Source organism: Trachemys scripta, chromosome 12, assembly GCF_013100865.1.
Source record: "Trachemys scripta elegans isolate TJP31775 chromosome 12, CAS_Tse_1.0, whole genome shotgun sequence".
In the NCBI taxonomy this organism is placed as follows: Eukaryota; Metazoa; Chordata; order Testudines; family Emydidae; genus Trachemys; species Trachemys scripta.
The window spans coordinates 2,851,739-2,872,178 of record NC_048309.1 but is presented as its reverse complement, the minus strand read 5'-3'; the positions used below and the strand labels follow the sequence as shown (position 1 = coordinate 2,872,178).

Genomic DNA, 20,440 nt, shown 5'->3' with positions numbered 1-20,440 from the left:
GGAGACTCTGCCGGCTGCATGCCACACAGCTATTTTCCAGGGCAGAGCTGGATAGTGAAGAGGTGGGAGCATCTTTGGGTCTGGGACTATATGGATCCAAAACCCAGGGGTAGCGTGTGGCTGCTTCACTAAAGCCTGGAAGATTTCACTTCTCTGCTTCCCACCGAGGACCCCCACACAACGCTCAGGCCTTCTGGCTTCATGCAGGAGTCCAGAAGTTGGCCACAGAGCTCAGCATCAGGAGAACAAAATTAAAGCAGTGGATTTTGGAAGTGTGATTAGCAAGGAGAGGCAGAGCTGATGAGGCAAAGAGTTCAGAGTGAAGTTCTGTGAAAACAAATGACTTCATCCCAGGAGGGTTGCCCTGGGCTTGTGCAACTGTAGCGAGCTAAAAGATGGGTCTGTAAACCTAGCTCAGCTAGAATAACAAATGACTGAAGTGCGGGTGTAGCCACCACGTGATTAGCAAGAGAGGTCTGAAATAGTCCACATTATTTTGATTGCCCGTATAGTTCCACCTGCTTGTTTGGCTGTGCGTGGGAGTGCGGTGCAGGAACCAGGCTGAAAGAGCAGCTGTCACACGGGGCATGCACCAGAGCCCAGCATTTCACATATAGGGCTCCAGGTTGTCTGGCAAAAACATTCTGCAGGGAGCTGCCTATACATGCTTTAGAGTGTGTACCCCAGCGTTTGTAAGCAGGGCGTTCCAGGCATTTGTGAGAGCTTCAAAGAGCCTCACCCTCTCTGGGAATATCCCCTGGGATGACTTAGAGGTGAGCACAGCTAAACCTTGGAAACAACTGTCAGGCGTCTAGAGACACACCCATGCAATGGAGTTACACCAGGAAAGCATTTGGTCCAGTCTAATACAAACTAACATCAAGATGCCCTTGATGGACAGTTAAAATGGGCCTCTACAGAATAAACTTGACGGTTGAGATTTGAAAGCCAACTGGGGGATTTTGCACCCTGCTCATGTTAATTTTAATGACTCTGTCCCTACTCAGCTGTGAATCTCTCTGCTGATGCTCCTGCCTTCTGCACCACATGGAGAGCAGGGCAGGGTCTCTTCTGCTGATCAGAGCTAGAGGGGCTGCTCCTTTAGTTCAGTAGCTGAGTTACTGTCTCCCTGTTGCTCTAGGAAGCCGCAGGGACCCCTTTACAGCCTGGGCAGGGGGTCATTCTCCTTTTTAAATGAACTGGTAAAGTGTGCGTGTTACTGTCTAACGCAGAGGAGCCTGATTGCTTCAGGGTTAAAATCCAAACTGTCCATGTGAAGGCATCTCCCTTCTGCACCCAGTACCTGGGCTCTAAAACACAACCGACTGCCCTGCACTGGGATGTCTCCAGTACGTCCCAAGAGCTAAGTGCAGCCCATGGAGTGTGGCCCTGGCCAGCCCCTGCTCCCAGAGGAAGGACAAGCTGCCGGTTATCGTTACCGGTGAACTCAACCAACAAGCAATTTCTGCTTGGTATCAAAGGAGGTGCGAGCGCAAGCAAAGCTGGTGGCCTACAGGTTCCGGCAAGCACGCAGTGTGAGACTCTTGGTGTTGCCACGTCTGGACCCCCTGAACTCAGTGGCTACCTAGGTCTATCTCCAAAATGGGAAGGGGAACTAGGGAGCCCATTGTTCTGACTTCCCAACTTCAGAGGCCCTGGCCCTGGCCAAGCTCTGCTGCTCAGGTTCCGAATCCAACCGTTTGGACCAAGTTTTTGTTACAGAGTGGCTGAGGTAACCAAGGCTAGCGTCTCTGGGGATGGGATTTGGAAGGAGGGTGGAGAGAAGCAGGCCAAACCCCTTCAATAGTGCAGAACAGGCCTAGATGATATGATGTCTGCTGGAGTGAGATCAGGGGTAGGCGGGAGGAGCTCCCTGTCAGAGGGAGCAAGCCTGCACTAGTGCAGAGGGGTGACGCTAGCCAGCCCTCCAGCAGTGACTCACCAGGCCAACCCAGGAGCAGAATGCAGGGGAGAAAGGCGTTAAACAGGCAACTACAAGTCTCAGGGCATGATATGTGGGGGTCAGCCCTGGCTTGGCTTGAATCCCCAGTTAGGGGGCAGTGGTGGAGTCTTAGCTTGTCGTTAAATCTACTGCAGAGGGGCTGGGAGGGGATGTTCCGGTCCGGCTTGGACTTGGGGTCAGAGCCAGCAGCACCAAACCTTCAGAGGAGAGGCTGGCTCAGAACGTTGAGACTCATGAGAAAGAGAAGTTGGCTTCTGCCCTTTTGGGCTGAAACCTCAAGGTCTGGGCTGCTGGGAACCTGAGAAAGGAAACGGGCCCCTCCTGGTTTGGGAGCCAACTCAGGACCAAGATGCCAGGGCCAGGTTGGAGTCCAGGGGCTGGAATCAGAATGTCCCTTCTGGCTGGTTCAGGAGGCCTAAGACCAGGTTAGCTGGCAGCCTGGGGTGAACACTCAGTATCACATCGTGATTCTTTCCCCCCAGAAGGAGATGGTTCTAAGGCTGTTTTGAGCTGACAGACTTGAGTCTCCTGTCCCCTGCCTATGCAGCTGGCAGTCCTGGCTGTTTGCCTGTATCTCCCCACACCTGCTCCCCAACACTCACCTCCAAGGGCTGTATAACAAACTGCCATTCGGATGTGGCTGAAAGATCACAGGTTGGAATATAAACCCTGGCGCCCTCCCACTTTGATCCCCGGGAAGTTCTATTTACTCACCTTATCTGTTTCACTCTTTGAAGGTCTCCCTGTTTGTATTTTGAGAGGGGCCTTTCTGAGAACTGGCTCTACCGGGAAGGTCATTCAGTGTTATCAGCAAGAACTATAGAAACCACCAGTGTGACTGACAAGTCCATGCTCCATCCATGTAATGGGGTCCTCAATACAATTCAGACTGGTGCCCTTCTTTTCTGAGTCTGCTTCCTGACAGCCCGGAGCAGCGGCACCTACACAGCTATGGACTTTATTTCCATGTTCATCTCACTGGGGTGCTAATTCTTGTTAATTACGGCCATTTGCCAAGCCAAGACTGTTAACCACTTCACTGCTGAAAAACCCACCAGCTGTGTTGCGAAAGGCAGCGATGGTCTAGTTTAGTGGATGGAATGTGCGCCTACGAACCAGGCACTCCTGAGTTCTGATCATGGTTCATGACAATCACCTGTGTGGTGTGACCTTGGGTAAGTCAGCTAGCCTCTTGCCATGCCTCAGTTTCCCTGACTATAAAGCAAAGTTTCAAGCAAAGATATTTCTTACCACACAGAAGTGTTCTGGGGATGAATTGGCTACAGTTGAATCTGCCTCTCCTTGCATTTACTGGGAGCAGGATGGAATTCCTAATATCTGTATAGCACTTTGAAACCCTGGTGTAAGTGCTATTTATTTTATTGATATCTGTTTGTCCAACTAGGCCCCAATCCTTCAGTCAGACTCCCGATGGGATCCGCAGGTTTGCATGGATCCAGTTGTTGGATCAAGGACACAAATCCCGGGCAGGCATGCCAGCCCAGAGCCACTAACATTTCCTGCCTCAGCTCAGACTTTCAAGTGATACTCAGCTTTGTTTTCTAAATGACAAAATGTCAAACACAATAGAGACCAATGAGCCCAGCTAACCCATGGGAAGTCCCAGTGTTGTCTGGAAAGTGGCCCTTTCCAAGCAATCTCAGATTCATTTGATTCTGTTCAGGCTCATGGATGCCTGGTGTTCGAAGCAGTAGAACAAGTATCATCTATTGCATATTGAGGAAACTCCTATTGTCTGGAGACTTGCACTTGGAGGAAGGAATAATCCATTTCTCAATCAATTATCTTGGCATTTTTATCAATCCTCTTTTTTTTTACACTGACATGTAATTCCCCACTCCTCCCTTCTTTTTTCCCAGACACTCTCTGAGTTTCCCAAGAGCTGGCAAGCCAGCTAGCCTGGCTAATCCTTCCACAGGGAAATTCTGCCCGACCACATGCCTCGCCCATGCCAGCTGCAACCAGGCTGCCAGAGCTGGAATCAATTTTGGGTTTGACTCAAAGGATCATTAAAAAATACAAAGAAACAAATAAAAGAGGAAAACGTTCCCCCCCCCCCCCCCCCCCCCCCGCGCGCGCACACGGGTGACGCACTCCAAACCATCGGAAACCTACGAAGTTATTGACACTGGAGCTTTCTCTCTGAATGACAAAAGGGATTGAGATTTTCTCCCTGTTGGAAAAAGAAGCGCTATCTATCCATCTAGGTACTTATCTGACTGCCATTATCGTCCCATTTGAGTGTCTCACAACCCTTAATGGAGTTATCCTCAGTAGGGAAGTTCTATCATCCCCATGTTACAGAAAGGAAACGGAGGCACGGAGAGGCTAAATGACTTGCCCACAGTCACAGAGGGAGTCTGTGGCACAGCAGGGACTTGAACCCAGTTCGCCAAGGCTAGTGCCCGAACCCTGGGCCCTTCAGTTCATCCTGCTGACGACTGCCTCACTTTTTTGCCAGTTTGGATTGTTTCCACTTAAGCCCAAAACAGAATGAGAGTGATCAGAGACCGGAGGGAAACCCAAACACCCCATTTGTCTATCATAGCTGCCAGTGCAGGACCCTCATTACTATTGTTTTATATCTATAGCACCGTAGTGTCCAGATGCCCCCAACAGGATCCGGATCCCATTGTGCTAAGCGCTGTACAAACTCACGGCCGTCACCCTGTAAGAAGACAAGTGATGTGGGGTGAGAGGTGGGGGAAGGACACATTTTGCTTTGCAGTGTATTTCTGAGGGCTTTGTCCCATGTAGTAGTCAATGAAATATCTTTAGTCACTGAAATGCGATAACTGATAATAATTCGGTAGCACTTGTAGGCCCATGCCAGCAGAACAGAGAAGCCTCTGCATAACATCAAACACATGAGTTGCTGTTGTTGTCTTATCCCAGGATAATCCTATCGGGCCATGCAGCTCCAGACTGAATGTGGCAACTCTCAGGGTCTTGGTAAGGGCCTGATCCCAGGGGTCCGATCCGAAGAGCATGACTTCCCTTCCAGTCTTACATTCCAAAGCATGGGCAGGTGTTAACACAATGTGCTGAGTGGATAAATCTTAGTCCTACCTATTGATTTTCACTCCCACAGGGTGGCCTGTCTGCAATCTCACGACTGTGGATGTTATTTTCTGAGATGCTTTGATATCCACCTGAGGATTTTTTAATCTTTTGACCATTTATTTCAGCTAATATTTTCCTTGATGTTCCCCAAGGGTAAGTCCTAGGACCAATCCTATTCTACTCATTCATAAATGATCTGGAGAAAGGGGTAAACAGTGAGGTGGCAAAGTTTGTAGATGATACTAAACTGCTCAAGATAGTTAAGACCAAAGCAGACTGTGAAGAACTTCAAAAAGATCTCACAAAACTAAGTGATTGGGCAACAAAATGGCAAATGAAATTTAATGTGGATAAATGTAAAGTAATGCACATTGGAAAAAATAACCCCAAGTATACATACAATATGATGGGGGCTAATTTAGCTATAACTAATCAGGAAAGAGATCTTGGAGTCATTGTGGATAGTTCTCTGAAGACATCCACGCCTTGTGCAGCGGCAGTCAAAAAAGCAAACAGGATGTTAGGAATCATTAAAAAAGGGATAGAGAATAAGATGGAGAATATCTTATTGCCCTTATATAAATCCATGGTATGCCCACATCTTGAATACTGCGTACAGATGTGGTCTCCTCATCTCAAAAAAGATGTACTAGCATTAGAAAAGGTTCAGAGAAGGGCAACTAAAATGATTAGGGGTTTGGAATGGGTCCCATATGAGGAGAGATTAAAGAGGCTAGGACTTTTCAGCTTGGAAAAGAGGAGACGAGGAGGGGTATGATAGAGGTATATAAAATCATGAATGGTGTGGAGAAAGTGAATAAGGAAAAGTTATTTACTTGTTTCCATAATATAAGAACTAGGGGCCACCAAATGAAATTAATGGGCAGCAGTTTTAAAATAAATAAAAGGAAGTTCTTCTTGTCTTCGAAAAAGCACCCATGTAGCTTTACGGTTATTTCTCTGTACCCTCGGAAATCATTCATCCAGAGATGCCTGTTGTCACAGAGTCCCATCTCACTGCTTCTCATGCCAGCCGCTATCAAACGCGGCACTGAGATCCACTGACTGTAAACCCAAAGGGGATCAGTTCCATTGACAGGGCCAGCGTGATGCCTTGTGATAACCCAGACTGGGGTCTCCTTTCTTGGCTGTCAGGCCTCTGGGGACAGGCCGAGCCCGTTTCATGGCTGTACTGTGACCCCATGGGCCATTTCAGGAGCAGCGCTGCTGAGCTCCACCGGTGCCCAGCCCGGCTGCCACAGGGCTCTTTGGGGATGGGGATGGGGAGGGTGCTAAGTGATGCTGGGGGCTCGCCTGGGGATTCCAGGGTCTAAATACCCCAGCCACAAGTCATATAGGGTATGGCAGCGACCTAAGGCAGTCGCTGCTCTCAGCTCTTGTGTTAAACACTCTTCGGCCAGCTGCTCTGTGAGTGACTCCAAAGAACCCAGAGAAAGTTGGCCCTGCTTTAACTCCTTGGTCTTGATTTTCCTTCTAGTTCCCTGTCTGTCTGGCTTCATCGCTTTTTCTCCTATGCCTGTCTCTGCCTGGCACCACTCAGCCACGCGGGCTCTGTCTACACTGCGATGAAACACCCGCGGCTGGGCTACAGGGCTGTTTAATTGTGGTATAGCTATTCGGGCTCAGGCTGCAGTCTGGCTCTGGGACCCTGCCAGGGAGGAGGGCTCCAAGACCCAGTGTCTACACTGCGGTTTTACCACCCCGCAGGCCAAGCTCGCTGACAGGGGCCAGCCGCAGGTGTAGACAGACCCAGTGTCCGGGTGCTTCGATACCGTCCCCTCTCCAGTCTTTCCTCTCCCCGTCTCTTTCTCTCTGTTCTCTGCACTCGGTGCTAGCTGTGTTCTCCTAGGCCCCCTCTCTGTCTCCTCCTTTGTCCCCTGCCGAGGCGGGGATGTTACAGCCAGTGCCGTGACACAGCAGGCTCCTAGCGAGCTGGAAATGGAAAGGTGGCCCGGGGCAAAGTGTGTGTATAAAAGGCTGGTGTGTGCCCTTCGTTTGCTCGTGGGGTCAAGGGTCAAGGTCTGGGCCTTAGCATCAGCTGACCACCGCATGCAGCCGGGCTGACAGATGGAGATTTACCGGGCGAGGCGGTGGGGCTGCGGGTCCCCCTGTGCTTGCGGCAGAGAAGCCCTTTGTCTCCGTTCGATGCCTGTTACGGTGACTACGTCCATTAGGGAAATGGCTTTCTCTGCGGCGGGCCCTTCCCCCCTCCCCCCAGATGGCGGTGCTAGCGCCTGCCGGCTGGGGAGTGGGGGGAGAGGGCTGGGGGCCTTTAGAAAGGCAGGCGTAGGCGGTGCCCTGGGGACCGTCTCCTTTGTCCCTCCTTCCCCGCAGGGACATGCAGGCACAAGCCTTTCAACTTTCAACTTGACCTGCTCCATTCGCATGGAAATCAGATGCAAATGCTGCCGGCAAGGAGCAACCTGTGGTACCTCCGCTCCCTCCTCCGGCCCTAGCTCTCACTGCGCCAGGCTGGTGCTGCCCGCCCTCCCGCCCACAGCCATCCGCGCCGGGCCTCGCACAGAGCGCCCGTTTCCAACACTGCCCAGGCCCCCTCCGAGCCGGCTGGCTCAGGAAACAGGACTGCACAGAGCCATTTTTAAGCCGAGTTTAAGTATAGTTGCCTAACTGGGCCCGTGGGGGCTTCGAGGGCCAAACCCAAGGGGAAGGTTTATAGCTGTGCGGGAGCGGGACAGAAGGGAGGGTCGGCCCCAGGAATGGAGCAGCTGCCCCAGCCATGGAAGGGTCATCCCAGCCGCTCTGTCTGTGGATCTGGAAGGGTTGGACACAGGCAGCACCTCTTGCTGGGCGGGACATGGCCGGGAAGGGTCTGTTTGCCACCAGAGTGGAAGAGTAATAACATTTCACTGCTTTTATAGTGCGCCTTCCAGCTGAGGATGGGGAAGCTCGTCACAGACACCGAGGAATTAGGCCTCAAAGACACCTTGTGATGAGAGTCAGGCTCAGCATCCCTGTTTCACAGATAGGGAAATTGAGGCACGTTGAGGGGAGGGGACTTGCCCCCAGGCCACATGGCCAGGCAGTGGCAGAGCCGGGAAGAGAACCCGCAACAGTATTGTTGTTCAGCATCATCCTAGACATGCCCACTGGTAAAGCAAGTCCCCTTCTGTGATCCCCACTCAGCTGGGCTCCTGGCCTGCCCTCCCAGGGGCGGGGCCGACTGCCGTGTCCCGCGCCTCGTTACTCCAGTGTCAGTGAGGGAGGGTGGCCAGCTCGGTGTTCCCCAGGTTGGGGCTGTTCTGACCAAGCTGCAGGCTGGGGTGGTGTCCCCGTGAGCCGCTAAGCGTCTCTGGGGGCGGTGGCTGGGTGCAGCGGAAGGGGCTTTGCTCTCACCATCCTGACCTGCACCTCCGGCAAGCCCTCTCATCCTCTCCCCATTCGCAAGCCTGTGGCTCGCACTGAGGGGCTACGCCCAGTAAGGGGCCATGAATGCCTCCAGCTCCAACAGGCCCCCAGGAGAGAGGAGGACAGGGAGCAGGGCTCGTAATGGAGGCACCGCGAGATGGCTCTGACTGCAGTGCAGGGTCCAATCCTCACGGGCGACCCCACCCGTTCCCCTTCCTACCGGTGCGGCGGTGGGAACACAGCCCATCTCCCCTCCGGGTCCCGCTCGCACAGGCCGGGTCACTGAGATTGGTTTGCACGTTTAGCTGCCCAAGCCCAGCCGACGCAATTTGAACTGATGGCCAGTGCTCCCCAAACTCCTCTCAGGGCAGGGCCCAGCCCCCTCCAACCCTGTGCATGTAACGTCCCGGTGTCAGAGAGATCACGCCAATGGATCACAGAAGGCAGATCCGCACAGAGGAGAATGCCCTGCCTCTGGCCGCCGGCTGTTTAAACTTGGGGACGGCTACCCTGTGTGTCCTACATGAGCACCTCTGTCTGCGTCTCTAGTTTCTGCTACAGAGCTCATCACGGTGGCATCTGGGTGACCAGGAAAGGGAGGGAGAGGGTCGGAGGTAGCCAGGACCCAAGCCAAGGTCGTGTTTTACTGCTCCAAGCCAGCAGCTCTTTTGGAGATACATCCCGGAGCAGGGATGTAAGCGAGCGAGGAGGCTCGTGAAGCAGGCAGTGGCATTCTGCGCCCGCTCAAGGGACTGAGTGCTCTCTTAAGGTGCAGCGATCCAGGGAGGAGTGGACGCTCCATTTGAAAGGAAGACCAGACAGAGGTAGAGAATCGGCCAAACCAGCCACGTCCCGGGCTGGTTTCTTTAGCAGGAGACAGACATACTTCTTAAAGGGACCCTGGCACCGGTCCCGCTAGAGAGAAGGGTGCCGGCTCCAGCAATAACAGAGTGGCTGGGATGGGTCAGCCGTTTCCCCTCCCTGTGCGTGACACTGAGGGGCCAGCGCAGGGATATGAGATCTGTTGCACTGGTTGTGGGAGAAAGCAGAGAGAGATATAACACAAACCCAGTGGCTGGAAGTACAAGCTAGACACATTCAGACTGGAAATGAGGCATACAAGGTGAGAGTATTTAACCGTGGGAACAATTTACCAGGGTCGTGGTGGATTCTCCATCACTGGCCATTTTAAAATCAAGGCCGGATGTTTTTCGAAAAGATCTGCTCTGGGAATCAGGTCTGTGGCCTGCATTCTCCAGGAGCTCGGACTAGATGATCACCGTGGTCTCTTCTGACCGTGGAATCTACGACCCGATGAGTGTTGCCTATTTCCCGTCTTTGTGTCAAATGCGTGTTCCCCGGGTCCTTCCCTGTGCATCGCACATGACATGCTCCCCGTGGGAATGGCTGAGAGCTCTCTCCAGCCCTCGCTGCTCTGCCCCTCTGAACTGGGGAGTAGCATCCACCCTGGCCCTTGGCAAGAGGGGTTCTTTCCCCAGCGGCTCATCCTGCAGGTACCACTCGGTTACCAAATGTTGCCGTCTGCGGCTGGGGACTGCGCTCACATCTGTTCTGGGTTCGGCGGGGACAGCAGGGATCTGGAGGTTGGCTTCTCCGATCTGTCGGCTGACAGGTCAGCTGCTGCGGATAACTTGGGAGGGCGGGGGAGGGGGGCAGCCATTTCACGCTGCTTCGTGCAGACACGCCAGGCGGCACGTGTCGGACAGATTCATGCAAAGAGCATGACGCCAAGGCGCTGCCCTTCCATGCTGATTACACCCCTTTGTGCGGCCCCCTGCCCCCTGCTCAGCAGCCAATTAGACTTGGAAATAGCCTTCCTGCCGCCCGCACAGCGCCGCGACGGCTCCTTTGTGTGGCAAAGGCCACGAAATTAAATCCAAGACAATCGCCGTCCCCTCCCCCCATCCCGTCCCCTTTCCCTCCCGCTCCCCAGCACAAACCTCCTGAGATCACTAGGCCTTCAGCTGCTGCAAGGCCCGTACCAGGGCGCCAGCTGCGCCCTGGGCTGTCCCGAGCAGGCTGCTCCTCTCTGGACCGCAGGGATCGGTTGGGTGTCACTAGGGTGGGAGAGAGGGTGGCACTGGGCTGGGGCGGCAGGGGCAGCACTGGCTCGTTGCTGGAGCGTCCGAGCTCCAGCCCGTGCAAAGGAATCAGAAAAGAAAGCCAAAGCCCAACGGATTCCAGTTTGGCCCCATTCTCAGGCCATATCCCATCCTGTCCACTGTGCCCATCACCCTGGCATCTGAGCACCTTGCAGCAATGCTGCTGCAAGCAGCCTGGTGCTTTCCCCTTCCAGGTGAAGGGAGAGGGGCACCTAACCCATGTTCCACTAGGGGGCTCCGTGCCCGCAGCGACGGAGAGGGGTGAAGCTTTACCTGGAAGCATGTCTGGTACCCCGAGAGCAGGCCACTCCCCAGAGAAAGCAATGGTGTGGGGGTTAGAAGGTTATTAGACCAGAGGGCTATAAGCCATCCTGGAGAGAAAGCCACATCCGGCTGCTCTAGCAATGATCATCTCCCCCTGCTGCACGATGCTCCCACTCGTCTGTTCCATTGCAAGACAGCGATGGAGGCCTCGGGGCATCCACCCCCAGCGGCAGTGGGATCCAGGCAGGGAGCGGTGGAATTCCTTGGGTGTTCCTTCCCAGCTGCTACGGCTCCAGCCTGAACCAAGGCAGGGCTCCGGGCCATGGGGGCCATTCAAATCACCGACCCGGCCCCTCCCCAGCCCAGCTCTCCAGGCCCAGATTAACCAAGCGCGCTCTGGGACCACTTGCACAGGGGCCCATCTCAGGGAGGCCCTCGACCTCTGGATTGGGGCAGGTGGCGTTGCGACCGGGGGCACGGGGTTACAGTGCTGCTCGGGTTTGGTGGGGAGGGTCGATTTCCATAGTGCACAGGGCCCAGAATTCTTTAAGCCAGCCCTGGTCCCCTCCGGGTCAGCCTCATGGGAGCCAGCACCAGCTCTCCTGAGTGGCAGCCCCGCCTGGTGAATGGCTCCATCCTCTCACACAGCAGCTTCTGAGCCCTAAAAGGGGGGGGGAAAGCCAGGCAGGGCAGTGAGCAACGGGGCCATCAGGGGGACTGTAGGTTTGTGAGCTCCTGGGGGCAGGGACCTGCCATGGTCCAATCCACAAAGCCACCCCGCAGAACTGCAGGAGAGGGGCCTGGGGCTGAGCTGGGGAGGGAGAGAGGAGGCAGGCAGGCTGGGGATGCAGGGGACGCCGGAGGCCTGGGGAAAGGGTTTCTGCATCGCCTTTGGGAGAGCCGGGGTTCCCACCACTCAGTGGGCCAGGGCACTTTGGCTGTCACAGAGCAGCACATGTTCTTGGAGCTCTGTGAACAGCTGACATCGGAAACTGTTCGGCGAGTGACACCTTGTGGCCATGCCAGGGAACAGCTTCTTCAGGAGTCGTCCCTGCAAGGCCTGGAGCTTGGCTTCTGGAGGCTCAGTTGCTCTGTTTCTCCAGCACACAGCCGGAAAACTCACCCACAAAACCAAATGACTGTCCATGCGGATTGCCCCAGGCCAGCTCTAATCCTGCATTCCCAGCGGCTGGGCTCCTAGCTTCCCTCTCCTTGGCGTTTGCCCCCTCCCATTAGTCTTGTTTGCATACAACCCCTCACACGGCTCTGTATCCTGAAAGGAACGAGTGCAGGCCTGAACCGGGGACACAACTAGAGCCTGGAGCCACAGTCCAACGCGCCAGCTCCGGGACTGGCTCACTCTGATGGCCCTCCCATGCCGTGGCACCGCTCCTGCTTTTAATAACATTCGGACTTTCCCTCTGAGAATTCCCTGGGGGCTGGGGCCCAGGTTTGCAGCAATATCGAGTCTTGTGCCACTTCAGCCCAAGGCCTGAATTTCAAACATCCGAGGTCACTAGCTTCCACGACCAACTGCTTTCTAAAGCCTCCCAACTGCCACGGGATGGGGCCTCTGAATGGTACTTGCAACAGGGAACTCACAATCCTGAGCGGGAGCTAACGTCATCACTGCTTCTACCCAGCGTGACAGTGTGTGTGTGCAGCACTGCCCTCTGCTGGCTGGACTTGAACCTGCTCCACTGTGTGTCCTGGCCCCCATAATGCTGCTCCAGATTCTCCTTTTGGAAAGAAGCGGAGTTTTATTTCCCACTGTCGCCTGGATGTTTTGAGTAGCCACAGCACATGCAGCGTGGCACGTTCCCAGCTGGCAATGGATTTGGTACCGATATGGAACCCTTCCCCTGAGATTCTATCCCCGGGCATGAGGAGTCCATTGAAACAGGTTTAAAAGAGGCTTGCTGCAGCTCTGAGCCCTCTCCTGGTCCCCATTTTAACCAGACCGGAGTCTGTAGCGGAGCCCTTCAGACCATCCTCCGCCTCTCCCACTGGATGCTCACAGACCCTGCCAAAGGCGCTGTGCCATGATGGGGCAGTATCGTGAGAATTTAAATCCTCCTCCCAAACCACACACATTTTCCCCTAAGCAGAGCCCTACAACAGCCAGGCTGCTCCTTGGCCCAAGGAGACCTGCCCAGTGTGTTACCAGAGCGCCAGGCTCTGTGCTGTCCAATATGCCCACGCCGCATGTCAAAGGGCCCAGCCGTTTTCTCTCTGGTCTATTTTATTACTTAGCTCTAGTGTTCTGGCCCATTAGCACAATCCAACGGCCTTGCTCCAGGCACCAGCACGCATGGGGGAGAACGCAGGGGAATTCACCAAAGGGCAAAGGGCTCTTTAGAAGTTGCAACACAATGAAAGTAACAAAGCTAAACTGAGCAATGGAATTCATTCCTATCTGGGTGTGAGGGACAGCAAGAGCAAGTGAGTCTAAACTGGGGCTGCGTTAAGCATGGGTGACCCAGGGCAAAAAAAAGAAGGGAGAGGGAGTGTTGCCTAGTGATTAAGGCACAGGACTAGGAATCTACTCTCATCTCTGCCACTGCCTTCCTGTGTGACCTTGGGCAAGTCTCAGGACAGCTCCGTGTCTCAGTTTCCCCATCTGTGGCATGGGGAAAATGCCCCCACCCCTTACAGAAGGTGTTGGGAGCGCTCATTAATTGCTGGGGATGAAGAATGGTGAGGTTCGCAGATGGAAGGTGCAAGAGAAACACAAAGTTTTATTACAAAGGAACTGCCCAGAACGTCTACGTGGGTCTCCAGTTCCACCTTTGAGTAGCCATTTCCCGCCCGCGCCTCTGCATGTCCTTATCCCTGCTGGCCCCACACGCACCACGTGTACTCGTCTCGCTGCAACCACCCCGATCTCCCAGCGGGGAGAGAATTAGGGGAATCAGCCACTCCAGACCCCTGTAAAATATGGGAACGTCAGACACATCCCCAGCCAGAGGGAGGAGAGAGAGGGGAGCAGTCCGGATCCCCAGCTCGAGTCACTAACCCCAGCCAGCTCCCAGCCAGCATGAGGCCTCTTGTTCTCCGCGGCACTGGGGCAGGAGCAGTCAGCACCATCTGGCCACGCCGGGTCCCCCCGAGGTCGGTGGGGTGCTGGGGAGTCCAGGGCCGACGAGAGGGGGGGGAAGCCAGTACAAATTACCGGGGGCCGGCAGTCTGGAAGGGGGTCCGGGGCCCGGTTTCCCCGGCTGTTTAGCCGATCCGCCCTTGCCGGGGAGCCCGAACCCGCTTTCGGCGGCCCTGGGGGCGTCTGTGGCTGCAGTTCTGGCAGCATTGCCTGAACCAGCAACCCCAGATACTCGCCTCTCCAGGGGCCTGCTGAGCGGCTCTGCTCCCTGCAGGGTTCTGGGCTGAGCTTGGGGTTTTCCTGGGGAGGAGGAGATCAAGGCCAGGGAAGGGCGACTGACTCAGCTCCTCTGGAATAGGCAGGCTCTGGTTTCAGGGCGGAGCCGCTGGCAGCACGTCAGACATTTGAATTCACCTGCCTTACTCCCAACTTAACTCCTCCTGGCATCTGCAGGCTGCAGGGCCCTTTGTGCCTCTGTTTGTTCTGTGATAAACTCCGACACAGGCGGGCGCTGGGGAAGGGGCCTGCATTGTCCTTGTGGACGTCCGGCGGCCGGGAGGTAGATCGAGGGTGGCAGCCTGCAGGGCCCCCTCCCATGGAAAGAGAAGTTGCCAGGACCCAAGCTCTGCCACCACCCCCAGGAGCATTGATCAGCTGCCTTTGGGGGCCCCCTGCCATTCTCCACGGTGCAAGGTAAGGAGCCCAGGCTGTCTCAGGCTGGCAGGGGGGTAAGAAGGCAGGCACTGCCAGACCAGGGCTGCATCTCACAGTTCCTTGGCTCCAAGAGGCCCAGGACCAGACGCCCGGGTGAAACCAGCAGGAGGCAGGGAGGAGATAACTGCCTGCAGGGGTAGCCTCTTCCTGCCCCCCTCACCGCTCTGAGGCCAGAGAGTTCACAGCCCTTGCAGAACGCCATGTCCTCTCTCCTGCACTCTGCAGAAATGCCCAGTCCTGTTTGGGGGTGCCCAGCTCCAGCCTCAGTGGGGTCCTGTGGCCAGGAGTTCCACAGGCTTAGCACTATGTGCTTGGCTTGTGAGGGTCTCAAGCCAGTTGAATAGAATTTGCCCCATAACACGCTTGGTAAGTTTGCCTTTCTCCCACCTTCCTGAGGCACTTTCAGAGCAGTCCTGTGGCCGCTGGGGAGGGCGTGGGGGGGAGCAGGACAGTACGGAGCGGGAGGGGCCCGGGGCTGGAGTGAACTGTCCCTGAGGAAGTAGCTAAGCCCCCCTTCCTCCTTCCTCCTCCCCAGAGGCAGCCTGGCTCCGCTCTCTGGGTCCCTGCCGGGTCAGAGTGGCCGGTGCGGGCCGAGCGATGGCGCTGCTCACCCACCTGCTGGCATGCGTCTTCGGGACGGGCTCCTGGGCAGCCCTCAATGGCCTGTGGGTGGAGCTGCCCCTGCTGGTGACCGAGCTGCCTGAGCAGTGGTACCTGCCCTCCTACATCACCATCATTGTCCAGCTGGCCAACGTGGGGCCGCTGCTGGTCACCCTGCTGCACAGGTTCAAGCCCGGCCTGCTGAGCGAAGTGGCCGTCATCTATGGCGTGGTGGCCGTGGGAGCTCTGGCCTGCCTGCTCTTGGCCTTCCTTTGGGGTTTTACCTCCCCTGTCGCCGGGGAGCCCCACAGCACGGCCTTCTTCGGCCTCGCCTTCTGCCTGGCGCTGGTGGACTGCACCTCCTCAGTCACCTTCCTGCCCTTCATGGCGCGGCTGCAGCCCCGCTACGTCACCACCTTCTTCATGGGAGAAGGGCTCAGCGGGTTCCTCCCAGCCCTCGTTGCCCTGGCCCAGGGCGCCGGCATCGCCAGGTGCGTCAACGTCACCCAGGTCGCCAACGTAACCACGGGCAACAACACCGCCGAGGACAGCCAGTTCCAAATGGAGACCCAGTATCTCCCAGCCAACTTCTCCACCCTGGTCTTCTTCCTCCTCCTGGCCGCCATGATGGTCGCCTGCTTGGTAGCCTTCTTCTTCCTCACCAGGCTGCCCAAAGCGTGGGAGCTGTCGAGACAAAACTTGTGTCCTAGCACCATCACTCTCCACTCACTTCAGGAAATCCCTGGGGATGGGCCCAGGCTATCTGTGGGAGGAGACTCCACAAGGGGAGGAAAGCCAGTGAACTCTGACAAGGGATCCCATCATACAGACCCAGAGGTTACCTACTCTCTGGCCAAGTTTGCCTTCATCTACCTCCTTGTTGCCTGGGTGAACTCCCTAACCAACGGGATCCTGCCATCCGTGCAAGCCTATTCCTGCTTGCCCTATGGCAACATGGCCTACCACCTGTCTGCCACCCTGAGCTCCATGGCTAACCCGCTCGCCTGCACCATCGCCATGTTTCTGCCCAGCAGGTAGGTGCCCCCATCACGCCCTAGGGCAGCACACACAGCCCCCAAGTTCCAACTCCCACAGTGAGCCGGGTTGGCGACACCCAAACCCACAGGGGCTCCTCGCCCATCCAGACTGTTCAGCAGCCCCTCGTGGACACTGGACGGGAACCGGGGCCGCGGAGAGAACCCCTCGCCAGCCACAAAGCGGCTGCATTCATAGGGAACATTGGCCAGGAGGGGCAGTTACGGGAGTCTAGGCTCCTGAGTCCGTATCTAGGCCTCAGCAAGTGCTTTGATTTTCCCCTGGATTTGCTCAGCACTTTGGCAAGCCAGAGCGTGGATTTAGGACAGAGCCGACTGCTAGGCCGCCCGGTTTGGAAATCGGGGTCGTTCCTGGGGGCGAGTGGCTCTCCCAGCGCCAGTCACTGTCCCAGACGTAGGTCTGCAGGGGAGTGAAACGCAAACCGACACAAACTCGATGCTTGCGGTTCACTGCCCTGGCAGCCGGGGGATATTCCAGACACACTCCCCGGCTCTGGGCCGACCTCTTGCTAAGCCCGGGGGGGGACGCAGACCCAAAAGGCAGCTGGCTCTGGCCGGGAACCCCTTGCTGACCCTGGGACCTGTGTGAGCCGCAGGTCACAGTCCAGTCAGCAAAGCGGCAGAGGTATTTACTGCTTCAGGAAAGACCCCCCCATAGAAATACCAGGGGAGTTTGTTTGTCCCCTTAACCCTTTGCTCTCCTGCCTGCAGGCCCTCGGAGCTGCCCGGATGCCGGGCAGGCAGACCGAGGCAGTTCTCAGTCTCCCATGCAGTGGGTGGGACTCGTCCGTGTTTGGGCCCAGCAAGTTCTGGGAGCTGTGACTCCAGCGTGGACAGGGCAGGGAGGGCTGAGCCGGGGCAGCGGTGCGGACGCCCGGCTGGGAGTCACTCTTGGTGTGTCTCACACAGGTCTCTGGCCCTGCTGGGGGCGCTCTCCGTGGCCGGGACAGGATTTGGGGCCTATAACATGGCTATGGCTGTCATGAGCCCGTGCCCCCTCCTGCAGCACTCGGCTTGGGGGCACGCCATCATCGTAAGTCACTGGCACTGAAGTCCCCCCCCCGCCCTTTTGCTGCCCTCCCTTCTGCTTGGGCTCCAGTGCCTTCCCCTGCTCCCCCTCTTAGCCTGTCCCCACTCCCAGCCCCCGTCCCTGTCCACACTGCTGCTGCCAGGAATCTGCTCCCCAACCCGGAGATTCTCTTTCTGTCCTGACAGGTCATCTCCTGGGTGTGCTTCACGGGGAGCCTCAGTTACGTGAAGGTGATGACCGGGGTGATCTTGCGGAGCCAGAGCCACAGCGCCCTCGTGTGGTATGGGGCAGTAGAGCAGCTGGGGTCTCTGACCGGGGCCCTCATCATGTTCCCCCTGGTGAACGTCTATAGCTTCTTCAGATCTGCTGACTATTGCAGCCTGCAGTGTCCAGCGTGAGCCTGGGCCGGGGGAGGTGCTCTGGGGAGGAGCTGTGGCAAGGGACTTGCTGGCCAAGGACATCATGGACTCCAGTGACTTCCAGACTGGGCAGAAAACACCTCCGCCCCTATCTCGTTAGCTTGATGGATCTCCATGCTGCAGCCCACAGTCTCCAAACACGGCGCGGCGAAGCACACCCCAATCAGTTATGCAAACAGTCAGGACCGGCTCCAAGCACCAGCCTGGCAAGCAGGTGCTTGGGGCGGCTGCTCCGGAGAGGGGCGGCACGTCCGGGTATTCGGCGGCAATTCGGCGGACGGTCCCTCACTCCCACTGGGAGCAAAGGACCTCCCGCCAAATTGCCGCTGCAGATCGCGATCGCGGCTTTTTTTTTTTTTGGCTGCTTGGGGCGGCCAAAACCCTGGAGCCGGCCCTGCAAACAGTGCTTTGGCTCCACAAGAAGAATGGAGTCAGGGACCCACACTGCTGAACAGGCAACATAGCTGCCCCTCAAGCCCCCCCCCCCCCCAGGCTAGGGGAGTGGTGGTTTCTCTTGGGAAGTTGAAAGCAAAACAGGTCAGTACACGTGATCTGGGAGGAAGCAACAGGCTCTCAGCTCTGCCCAGTGCATGGACACATTGTCTTGTGCACTGACGGGTCCCTCTACAAACCCCAGTGTATCCATCTCCATCCCGCGCTGCCGGCAGAATCCGGCTGGAGCATTCCCCACCGTGTGCTGCCCCAGGGCGTCGGTTCAGGTGCTGTACCCAGGGTAACCCAGTCTGTGCTTTTTGGGAAGCAGGTGTTCCAGCTCCTCTCAAGCCTGACATTTGTTTGCTCACATTGACTCTGCTCCCTGGGGCGTGCTCTGGATCTGTCACCTGCCTTGATAGAGCAGAAATCATAGAATACCAGGGTTGGAAGGGACCTCAGGAGGTCATCTAGTCCAACCCCCTGCTCAAAGCAGGACCAATTCCCAGACAGATTTTTACCCCCGTTCCCTAAATGGCCCCCTCAAGGATTGAACTCACAACCCTGGGTTTAGCAGGCCAATGCTCAAGCCACTGAGCTCTCCCTCCCCTCAACTTTGATTTTTCCCTATTGACTTACATAGATCAGTTCTTTCTTCTTTCTCGTCCCATCTCCTCCCGTCCCAGTTTCCTTCCATTTGGGATTTTACTGAGTGGTTTCCATTCTATGGTTCTGAGACACTCACGACATTCCTGCTGGAGTTTAGGGAACTATAGAAACATAGAAATGTAGGACTGGAGAGGGGCTCAGGAGGTCATCAAGACCAGGCCCCTGGGCTGAGACAGGACCAAGTAAACCTAGACCATCCCTGACAGGTGTTTGTCCCACCTGCTCTTAAAAACCTCCAATGACGGGGATTCCACAACCTCCCGTGGAAGCCTGGTCCAGCATTTAACTACTCTTACAGTTAGAAAGTTTTCCCAATATCTAACCTAAATCTCCCTGCCTGCGGATTAAGCCCATTTCTTCTTGTCCTACCTTCTGTGGGCATGGAGAACAATTGATCACTGTCCTGTTTATAGGAGCCCTTCACAGATTTGAAGACTTAACAGGTCACCCCTCAGTCATCTTTTCTCAAGACTAACCATGCCCAGTTTTATTAACTTTTCCTCACCGGTCAGGTTTTCTAAACCTTTGCTCATTTTTTTTGCACTCCTCTGGACACTCTCCAGTTTATCCACATCTCTCCCAAAGTGGGGTACCCAGAACTGGGCACAGGACTCCAGCTGAGGCCTCCCCAGTGCCGAGTAGAACGGGACAATTACACGTGACACGCCTGCTAACACACCCCAGAACGATATTAGCCTTGCCCTTTTCCTCAACTGCAGCACATTGCTGACTCGTTCACGTTGTGATCTCTGTAACCCCCGGCTCCTTTTCAGCAGTACGACCACCTTGCTGGTCATTCCCTGGCTGTTATTTTGTAGTTGTGCATTTGATTTTTCCTTCCTACATGTAGTACTTTGCATTTGTCTTTACTGAATTTCATCTGGTTGATTTCAGACATGGGGAGAACGCAGGGGAATTCACCGAAGGGCAAAGAGCGCTTTAGAAGTTGCAACACAATGAAAGTAACAACCGTGTTGACACTGTGTGCTGCCCCCTGGGGGTCAGGCCTGTCTCTGCTAGGACTTAAAGCACATATGCATGTCCCAAAAGCAGCCCAAACAATTCCATCTCCTCTTTGAACACAGCCCTCCGAGAGCCACAACAGAGGGGAGGACTCCAGACTGCCCCAGGCTGGGGGCTGGTCAGAGTTTTGTTGCTAGCTAAGCTGAGCCAGGATGGGCAAGTAGCAGGATTGACACCTCTAGCCCGAAAAACCTACGTGACACTAGTGGTCTTCCTCTTAAATCCCAGTGAGAGTAAGGAATGCTTAGGGTTAATGGATGGCATGATGTGGATGGTACCAGCTTGCAGATGAGATGGAAAAGTCAGGCCTTGACCCCCTGTAGCTACTGAAAAGCCCAATGCATTTGCCAACCCTGGAATCCTGGCCAGATTCCTACCTAAACTCCCCTCTTGTTTCAATGGGATATATTCTTCTTCACTTCCTGTCCTGAACTGTTGCGTAGTGTTGTTGGTATTGTTATTTCCCACCCCAGAGATGGCTGCATTTCTCTGGCATCATTTGTAATTCTGTGGAGCGCCTTAAACTTGCGAAAGGTGCTGTCTCGATCAGTACGTGCCCCTCCCACCACCCCCACCACCC

General features: G+C 55.7%; 1 protein-coding gene across 1 annotated transcript; it reads left to right on the top strand.

The window, feature by feature from the left end:
- The first annotated feature begins 14,348 nt into the window (after nt 1-14,348).
- Nucleotides 14,349-17,986, top strand: SLC52A3 (solute carrier family 52 member 3). The gene is made up of 4 exons (XM_034787412.1): nt 14,349-14,611; nt 15,168-16,266; nt 17,197-17,320; nt 17,503-17,986. Exons 2-4 carry the CDS (start codon nt 15,230-15,232, stop codon nt 17,713-17,715), a joined length of 1,374 nt encoding a protein of 457 aa, XP_034643303.1. The 5' UTR covers nt 14,349-14,611; nt 15,168-15,229; the 3' UTR covers nt 17,716-17,986.
- Nucleotides 17,987-20,440: the final 2,454 nt, after the last annotated feature.

Excerpts from the sequence above, each read along its gene's own strand:
- SLC52A3 (XM_034787412.1), top strand. The coding sequence starts at position 15,230 with ATGGCGCTGCTCACCCACCTGCTGGCATGCGTCTTCGGGACGGGCTCC. Across the intron at positions 16,267-17,196 it reads GCCATGTTTCTGCCCAGCAG|GTCTCTGGCCCTGCTGGGGG; the intron begins GTAGGTGCCCCC and ends TGTCTCACACAG. Across the intron at positions 17,321-17,502 it reads CTTGGGGGCACGCCATCATC|GTCATCTCCTGGGTGTGCTT; the intron begins GTAAGTCACTGG and ends CTGTCCTGACAG.